We start from the raw sequence: 8,880 nt of genomic DNA, 5'->3' as shown, positions 1-8,880 counted from the left end.
CAAAAACCGTGCGGTGCATCAAAAGTCAATCATAGCTTGCGCGTGCTATGTCCAAATAGAAGCGAATCATAGCTTGCGCGAGCTATGTCCAAATAGTAGCTAATAATAGCTTGCACGAGCTATGTCCAAACGCGGCTTTGGGGTGAATATCACCTTTGTGGCCAAAGAACGGAGCGGGTCCATCCCAGGCCGCCGCCGCCGAACACGTCCAAAGTCGAGGCGCGTCTTGTAAAAAGGGTGAGGTTTATTTGCAGTCAAACACAGCGGCAACGCCACATTCACATCAGTCACAAAGCAGGAAGTGGACGCATACCTGAGCGCCTTGCCTTCCTGCTTCCGGGCGGCGCCAGTGTTCCTTCCACACAGCACCGTGGCACGCGCACACCACACCAAAAAGGACTACTACCTGGTCCCAGGAATCCACAAAGTAAACAAAAAGTTGGAAGGAGCACGCTCGGGTAGAGACGAGGCCCATCCGTCTTTGGGAAAGGACCCGGCCCAGGAGGATGCCCGGCCCGGCCCGGCCGCCTCGCCTGACCTCTGCGCACTCTTGTGTGTTTCGGCGGAGTGCAAAGTGGACGCGCCTTTGAAGACTATTTACACCACGTCGGTCTGGTTTTCTTTTCGTCCCATCACTATCATATAAACATGACTGAAAATGTTAGCAAACAAAATGTACACTGGACTTTGTGGTCTTCTGTACAAGGCGGGCTAGCATGTTGGACTATTTGACCGCTGCCGCCACCGTGCGTGCCCGCCCTTCTCTCCGGCGTTAAAATAGATCTGTATATATTTATATTTGCTCCTATCAACAAGGGGACGGGGCGAGGCCTGCTGGGGCCAGGCCGGCCGGCCGGACGGGACGGGTGCTGATGGGCCGCAGGTGGCGGGCCCGCGGTCTGCCCGGCGCCAGGTGGAGACGCGTCGGCGTGGAACGTCAGCTCATCATGTCGTTGCTGTTGACGCCGCCGCCGCACGTGGAGTTCTTCATGCTGTCGTTCACTTCCCGCCGGAACACCGACAAGTTCTGCGTGAACCTGCGCCGCCACCCGCACGTCGTTAGCGACACACGCTACGCTAGCTAGCTAGCGCGAGCCAGCCACAAAGTGACGTTGAACGTTTGTTGAACTTTTGCGTTTGTTCAACGTTTGCCTCGGTTCATCTTTTGCGTTGGTTCAACTTTTGCGTCGGGGCTCATCGCCGGAGGGAATTTTGTTCTGAGAAAACGACGGGTGGCTCACCTGTCTCTGTTCTTGGTGAGCAGGTTGCGTTCGATTCCCTCCATGAGATTCTCGAAGCAGAGATGCATGGCCTGCTGCTTCTCCGGGGGTTGGCTGTTCACGATGCTGTTACGCACGTCCGCAAAGTACTGCCGAGCGCAAGGAGCTCTTGTCAACGCGCCATCTGGCGTGGGGTGTGTGCTGGCCGGCCGCAGTACCTTCTCGTTGAGGAGTATGAGTCCCAGCAGCGGTCGGGACATGGACCACTGGTTGCGGCAGTCCTCGAAGATGATGATGTTCAGCACGGTAGACAGCATCTGCGGCGGGCGTCATAACGACACGTCGTTGGCTGCTCCACGTTTTCCTTTGCGACCTTGCCAGGCGGCGGCAACATTACCTGCTGGATCATCTCAGGGTGCTGCTGCATGATGTGGAGAAAGCGCTCGTCGGTGGCCATGGGCGTGGCTCGCTTCTTGGTGGAGCGCGACAGCTGCTTGAACAGATACGTGACCATGTGGTCCAAGCTGGAACAGCAGCCCGTGCACACCATCGTGTCTGCGCACACACACAGACACACACACACACACACACACACACACACACGGCAGGACGTCAGACTCCTTGAGCTTGAGAGTGATTTCTCTTTGATTCCTTCCGACTTTGAGCCACGTACCGAGTGCGGTGAGGCCTTCGGAAATGGACGACAGGATGTACATGACCATGTGAGGCTCCAGGCTGGCCAGAAAGTTCATGTGGTCTTGAGTGAGGACCTCCAGCAGGGAGTAGAAGGACTGGCTGAGCTTGGGGTAGTCCTGCGTGTGTGTACAAAGAGACGGGGTCACAGCGTTAGGGTTGTTGCTCGCAAAAAGGTCACAGTGAGGAAGGGTGCGTGCACAAACACACGCACGCACGCACGTACGTACGCACCAGCAGGTCGCTGTGCGGGATGGACAGCAGCAGCTTGATGAAGGTCTGCAGGGCGTTGTCCAAGGCGTCGTCGCCGTACAGGCGGAAGACGCCAAAGTTGACGTAGTTGCCGCTCAGCACCGCCTTGAGCATAGCGAAGCACACGCTGACACCCTTCAGCTTGACGGCGTACGCCCGATCTTTTGGCACGTCGCCCAGCGTCAGGATGCGGTTGCCTGAGCAACAAAGGCGACAGACGGCGGCGCCAAACCTCAAATGGTGTGCACGAGGACGCGAAGCGCCCTCCCTCAAAACTTTCGCAAATGCGGCCTCACCGTAGGTCGTGATCATCTTGCTGGTCTCCCGGAAGAGCAGGATGCCGTTGGGCGACGACACGTCAAACTGCAGCCTCTGCGACCTGTGACGAGCCAGTCGGCGGCGGCGGCAGGCACACTCAAAATCAAATATTGGCTCCGCTGCGCGCGCACACGCTCCATGAAGAACACCATGCAGACACCCAAACGAGCAAGCGCACAGACACACAGGGCACCTGTTGTGAACCAGCTCGGCCATGAGCTTGAGTACGGGCGTGGTGCACGCCGGGTCGTGGTACCACAGCTCGACGGCCCGCTGCAGGATGGGCATGTAGGCCGGGTATCTGCCCTCGCTCGTCAAGGACGCATCCGGCGCCGCTTTGGCAAACTGGCGAGGCTAAGCTAAGCTAAGCTAAGCTGGCAAAGGATACATCCAGTCAAAGAGCATCATGAAGCTGGTCTTGGCGTTGAAGGCAAACGCGATCCCTCGCAAGTCTCGGACCAGGCCCACCAGCGTCCTCTGCGAGACACAGTGCCACAGGGCTCGGCGCTAGGACCGCTGACACTTAAGCCCGGCCGGCCGGTCGGTGTACGTGCGCAGCGCGCGGCGCGCCTCACCTTGGCCTCCTGCTCGTTGAAGGTGTTGGTGCTCAGCATCTGGGCCACGGCCTCAAAGGCCACAGTCAGCGGCAGCATGAACTGCTCAAACTGCTCCTCGTCCTCACCTGCATCCAACAGTTTCCCATTCACGCTAGCGTGAGACTGTGTTTGATGTTCAGCCTTTCAAGCCCTCTTGCTTTGCGCGAGCTCGCAAGTGACAAAAAACGTGTGGAAAATCTTTGGCACCGAAGCACGCCCAGACGCCAGCCGCTTACCCAGATCCACCATGAGGAGGCGCCCCAGCGCGGTGTAGAAGGTGGTGCGGCACCTCATGTCGCTCAGGTTGGATTGGTTGTTGACGCCCAGGAAGGAGAAGTGCTCGCTCTGCTGACAACGCATGAGGGAGGGAGGCAGACACCAGGGTGGCGGCGGCCGTGTTGCTTTTTACACACACATATATATATATATCTCTTTTTTTTTTTTTTTTGTGGGGGCGCGCCAATACTCACCGTGTGATTGTTGAGCATAAACTGCACGGCACTCAGCTTGACCAGTTTGCGGACGCTGCTGTACGTGCACGTGGCTGTCAAGGATAAGCAAAGTCCAGTGCTGGCCTAAGTGGCCACGGCAAATTCAAAATTACCGCTTCTCTCACACTCTGCTCTACTTTCCCGCAAAGTTGTCAAGCTGCCCTCGCGCCAACAAGTGGTTGTTTGTCTCCACGCAGCACGTGTGAAGGATATCCCAAGGAGAGGTCGTTGAGAAGCTGCAGGGTCTTGGAGGTGATGGGTTCACACTGGCCCCAGTACTTCAAGTTGGTGATGCTGGAGGGAGGGGCCAAAAGGCAGCGTAAGCAGGCGCGTGCGCAGCCGCCATTAGCATCGTCACGGGCGGGGCCGCTCACATTTTGCCGATGAAGACGCTCAGCACCATGGTCTCGTCATTGAGGCCCAGCACCTCCGACAGCCGCCGATACAGCTGCAAACAAAGGCGAGAGAGACGGTGTCATCTGGAGCTCACACTTTGGGGCTTTGAACTTTTCTCACCTTGGAAGATTTCTGCACCTGGTCGCCGATGTAGATCTTGCGGAACTGCTCGAAGAAGCTGAGCACGGCCAGCTCCAGCCTCTCGTTGCCGGCCTGAGCCAGCCGCGAGTCGGTCAGGTTCATCAGCTGCAGCACTCTGCGGGACGCAAGCGGCACAAAGCGCCAGCCGGGTGAGGCCGGAGCCCGGAGAACAGTGACAAAAGGCCACGTACCGGCAGACCAGCTCGCCGTCCATGGCGTCCTGCTCGTCGGTGCTGGCGAAGGACACGCGGCCGCCGATCACCGCCCCGATGATGTACACCAGCCAGGTCAGGCGACCTGAGACGGGAGGAGAAGAGGGGAGGAGCGTATCAGCGGTGGCCCACTCGACCCCCCCCCCCCCACACACACACACACGCACCCTCCTGCACAGTGACGTCGGCGGCGCCCGAGTTGGTGGACTGGAGCAGCTCCTGGTAGCTCTGCGCCGCTTGATCGAAAAGCTGCACCAGCAGAGCGCACGTCTTCTCATACTCGCACCTGCCGATGGTGGAGAGCTGGTCCAGCTGCTGCTGAACCAGGCCGGTGTCATCCAGCGGGTCCTCCAGGCCGTCCCTGCGCACACGGCCACGGCTTAGACGAGCGCCGGCTCAACCCGGCACGCACGCTTCTGAAAGCCAAAACCGAGCCCAGCCCAGCCCAGCCCAGCCTAGTCTAGCCTAGCCTAGCCCAGCCGACCTGAGGATGACGTGGACCGACTCCAGCCGCGACGTGATGTAGGCCTTGGTGACCTCGGGGGTGTACGTCTCCAGCAGGTGCGGCTCGGTGGCCTTGACGTAGGGCACCGAGGCGGCCAGGCGCTGCCACAAGCTCAGCAAGTAGTGAACGCTGTTGGGGGCAAACTCCCAGTGCTGAAAGGACGCACACCGTGGCTGGGTCACATGGACAGCAAAGGAAGGGGCCAAGCAAAACGCTCACTTTTTTTTCTCCATATAGGGCGGCTCACCTGCAGGCTGGTGACGGTAAAGTTGGCGATGAGGCGGATGACTTCAGGGTAGTTCTCCACCTTGACCAGCTCGCCCAGCTGGTAGTTGCTCTTGAGCCGCGCCAGCAGCCGGCAGAACTCGTGGTAGTTGTTGGGATCCGGCAGACACTGGGAAGGGGCGGGACACGGTCACGCGCCCATCTGCGGCGACCGCACCGGCGAGGGGCGGGCAGGCAGACCCACCTGCGGGTTGGCCAGTATCCTCTTGACTCCGTCCACCAGGTGCGACAGGAACTTGGCTCTCTCGGCATTGTTGAAGAGGGACCTCCTGACCGAAGCGATCTGGACCAGACACGACAGCACCTGCGCGCACACGGACGGGGACTGGGTTGGCGCCGCCGGGCAGGGCAGGGCAGGGCAGGGCAAGGCAGGCCGCCATTTGTACCACTCACCAGCGGGGAGAGAGAAGGCGGGATGGAATGGTAGAGGTTGAAGAAGAGCTGCAGGGTGGACGAATCCAGGAAGGCTGCTCCAACGGGGCCAAAAAAAAGAGACACAATTGTGGAAATTTAGCCAGGGGGGAAAGCGCGCCGAGCAAGAAATGGGCAAAAACCATGGCTGTGCATTTGAGAGGCTGAATGCGGTGGCCGCTTTTGGACAGACAGACAGACAGACAGACAGACAGACAGCCAGAGAGGAAGGAAGGAAGGAAGGAAGGAAGGAAGGAAGGAAGGAAGGAAGGAAGGAAGGAAGGAAGGAAGGAAGGAAGGAAGGAAGGAAGGAAGAGACCGGCCTACCCGAGCGCCACGACGTGGGGATCTGCACCGTGCACAGGTCGTCGGACGACTCGTCGGTGGATGTCCCGATGAAGTCGTAGTTGAGGCAGTTGTAGCTCAGCTTGAGCAGCTGCATCAGCAGCCCGTGTTGAGACTCGTCATTCAGGTTCAGGTTCTTGCCCGAGGCCTGTCGCGCACAACGCAACTGTCAGCGCCCCGGACCTGGTCCCGAGCGAGCGAGCGGAATGGCTTTTTTGCCCCATTCAAAGCAACCAGAGTTGATATGGGCACGGTCAAAGGCCTTTCCCCACATTTCTGACCTGTTTGAGGAGGTTGCAGGAGAGCGTGAAAATGTCCAAGAGCGACGAGTCCCTGAAGGACGAGGCGATCTTCCTGTGCTTGGTCAGCGGGTGCGCTGCATCCGCCTGCCGACAGGACAGAGAGCGCAGTGCGTGGTGAGGCGGCGCCGTCGGCCAAAGGCGGCCCACAGGAGGTGCCCACCTGGTTGATCTCGTTGGTGAGCTGCGACAGGATGGTGACGCCGATGATGCAGTGCTCCACGCTGTCCCGCAGGAAGCGGGTGACGTCGGCGATGACGTTGCGGAACACGTAGTCGTCCTTCTGCGAGTCGAACCAGCCCAGCTTGGTGATGCGGGCGTACAGCTGGATGAGCGCCTGCGTCACGAAGGCGGCCAGCTTGGGCCGCGTGGCCAGGTAGTTCAGCACGTAGTTCCCTGCCGGACGGGACACATTTTTGCCTTTCCTTTCTTCCCGTCCGGGACGCCAGAACTCACGGATGTCGATGCGCTGCTCCAGGGGGAGGGGGTTGCTGGTCCTCGACACCAGTTTGGACAAGCAGGTGGCCGCCAGCAGCTGCGAGTACGACGACTGCGGACGCACAAACACGCCGGGTCACGACGGCCAATCGGGCAACCCGCCGCCAGGTCGGCGGCCCACTCACGCTTCCTCTCTCGAGCAGCAGCTGACACTTGCTGAGGCAGTCGGGCCCGTTGGTGAACTCCACCAAGGCTTTCTCCGCTTGGTGGCGCACGGCCGTGTCGGCCGTCTCATACAGCTGCTTGCAGAGGATCTCCAGCTGGGCGAGGCCCTGCCGAGACACGGGCGGCGCTTATCAGCACAAAACACACGCGCGCCATCTCCGAGACACCGAAGCCACGTTTCGGGGCTTGTTGAACTGAACTTTCAACTCGGGCTCCGTTCCCTTTGGGCCTCAACTCGGTACTTCGGGCCTCCGAGTCAACGCTTTTTGGAGGGTCACACAAAAACGAGAGCGAGTCCGCCTGAGCTGACCGTTGAAACGCCCTGCCCTTTGGCCGGCCGTCACTGTGGCGAGCGAGCAAGCGAGCAAGCGCGCTCATCTTTGGAAGGAAACCAAAACAACCTGTTGTTTGCCAAGCGTTGCGCTTCCCCTTAGCACACACCAATGCTAATGCTAAGGAAGGCTGTTAACAAGACAGGTGTGCCGGCTGGCTCCGATGATGTCTGACTGCCTACCAGACGACATTTCCTGATGTGATCGAGTGCGAGGGAGAAAAAACAAACACACACACACAACGTGCGTATCGAACGTCAGCTCACGTTGACTGAAAGAAAGCAACGTGGGGCGCAGCCGAGGCGCTTGAGCGAGCCTCGAACGCCCACGGACTCGTTTGACCTGACGAGCGTGTGGACGCTCGTGGACTTCAACCGAGCGTCCCGCGACAGAAAAGCAGCAGTCGCGGGCGGCAGTTAGCGTAGCCTAGCCACCCAGCGGGCTAGGTGGCCGACACGGCGCTGCTTAGTAACCAACATAAACAACGCGGGAGGAAACGGAGCCTTTCGCTCGCTACAAGCTTGCGACAGCGCCCGCCCGCCCGGTGTCTCGTTTAAGACGACGATGCCAACAACAGCAGCAACAACAGCAACGAAGCAATCAGAACGAAACGGCTTGTTGGCAATCGGGCGGGAAGGGGTGATGGCTCGGCTTATGCTAACGTTAGCATGGCTAGCTCGCGACTCCGAAAGCGCTGGGACGAACCGCGGAGAGGGAGAGAGGGGAGGGGGGGGGGGGGGGTTAGTGGGAGAGACATCAAAAATGCTAAATTGAGGCTTCCAATGTCGGTTGTGCGGGTCCGCCGAGCGACGGCGGCATGCTCGGTTACGAGCGAGCCTGCCTGCAGCCGGGCGAGCAAGACGTAAACGACCGGTTAGCCGAGCTCCAGTCACCCTTCATTGTTGTCTCGATGAAAACAACGGGCGCTCCTCGTCCACGAGGACACGCTTGTCGTCTGCCCGGGGACCCCTAGCGCCGAGAGCCCGCGCGCGCGAGGCCTGCGTCGGGCTAACGTTGCGACAGTAGGCCACGCAGCGGTGGAGCCGGGCAAGGCGGGCGACGACGGCGGGCAAGCGGCAGCAGCTTCCTCCACTACTCCGGACGGCCGGGCCTTCGCCGTCCGTCCGCCCGCAACCTCCCCGCCGGGGGCACCGACGCTCGCGGCGGCCTCGGGTTTCCGTCGGTGCGTCGCGCGGCGACGTCGCCGCGGTCGCAAACATGCCAAGTCCCCGCTCACCTGCACATGATCCGCCATTTTTCCCCATTTCATGCACCTCTCACTGCGCTTATGGCTAGAGCGAGCGTGCGACAGCGCCCCCAGTGGCGGCCCGCCACACTGCCGCCGACAAGCCAACGTCGACTTGAAGCCGGCCGTCCCATTGCATCGTTCTTCCTTCCCTGTTGCAAGTGCGGCCGCTTTGAGACTTGCTTGTGATTGATATACAGTATATATAAATAAATAAATGAACTTGACTTTCACTTGGCCGTCCCTCCCATTCCATGGTTCTTCCCTTTTGCAAGCACGGCCGGCCACTTTCATTTGGCCGTCCCTCCCATTTCATCGTTCTTCCCTTTTGCAAGCGTGGCCCCTTTCATTTGGCCTGTTTGCTCTGTTGAGGTGCTCCTCAGTAGCGTACGTGTCGCGATCACGGCATGGAATGTGCAACACAAATCAAGCTTATGGCCCTTTTCTCACCATGTTGTGGCATCACGCACAGGAA

At 59.7% G+C, this 8,880-nt stretch overlaps 1 protein-coding gene across 2 annotated transcripts; it reads right to left on the bottom strand.

Moving 5' to 3' along the window:
* Positions 1–226: 226 nt before the first annotated feature.
* xpo7 (exportin 7) lies at positions 227–8,509 on the bottom strand. 2 transcript variants are annotated; one of them, XM_037266718.1, is made up of 27 exons: positions 8,397–8,509; positions 6,788–6,934; positions 6,621–6,714; positions 6,328–6,560; positions 6,147–6,251; positions 5,848–6,013; positions 5,503–5,576; positions 5,294–5,413; positions 5,072–5,218; positions 4,804–4,976; positions 4,487–4,680; positions 4,299–4,404; positions 4,087–4,222; positions 3,945–4,018; positions 3,784–3,864; positions 3,550–3,613; positions 3,316–3,427; positions 3,059–3,165; positions 2,872–2,960; positions 2,677–2,784; positions 2,462–2,544; positions 2,148–2,362; positions 1,894–2,032; positions 1,618–1,775; positions 1,439–1,537; positions 1,242–1,369; positions 227–1,037 (listed from the first exon to the last, which is right to left on the bottom strand). In XM_037266718.1, exons 1-27 carry the CDS (start codon positions 8,427–8,429, stop codon positions 938–940), a joined length of 3,285 nt encoding a protein of 1,094 aa, XP_037122613.1. In that variant the 5' UTR covers positions 8,430–8,509; the 3' UTR covers positions 227–937. The 2 variants fall into 2 exon arrangements, with proteins under 2 accessions (XP_037122613.1, XP_037122614.1); XM_037266719.1 differs by having other exon boundaries at positions 3,316–3,424.
* Between the last annotated feature and the right edge of the window lie 371 nt (positions 8,510–8,880).

Source organism: Syngnathus acus, chromosome 12, assembly GCF_901709675.1.
Source record: "Syngnathus acus chromosome 12, fSynAcu1.2, whole genome shotgun sequence".
NCBI lineage: Eukaryota > Metazoa > Chordata > Actinopteri > Syngnathiformes > Syngnathidae > Syngnathus > Syngnathus acus.
This window is presented reverse-complemented; position numbering and strand designations above follow the sequence as displayed.

Bases quoted from the DNA above. Each gene is read 5' to 3' on its own strand.
- xpo7 (XM_037266718.1), bottom strand. From the start codon at position 8,429: ATGAAATGGGGAAAAATGGCGGATCATGTGCAG. The intron at 5,414-5,502 runs GTGAGTGGTACA...GTGTGCGCGCAG, and splicing joins CGCCTTCTCTCTCCCCGCTG to GTGCTGTCGTGTCTGGTCCA. The intron at 4,681-4,803 runs GTCGGCTGGGCT...CCGTGTGCGCAG, and splicing joins TCGGTCCACGTCATCCTCAG to GGACGGCCTGGAGGACCCGC.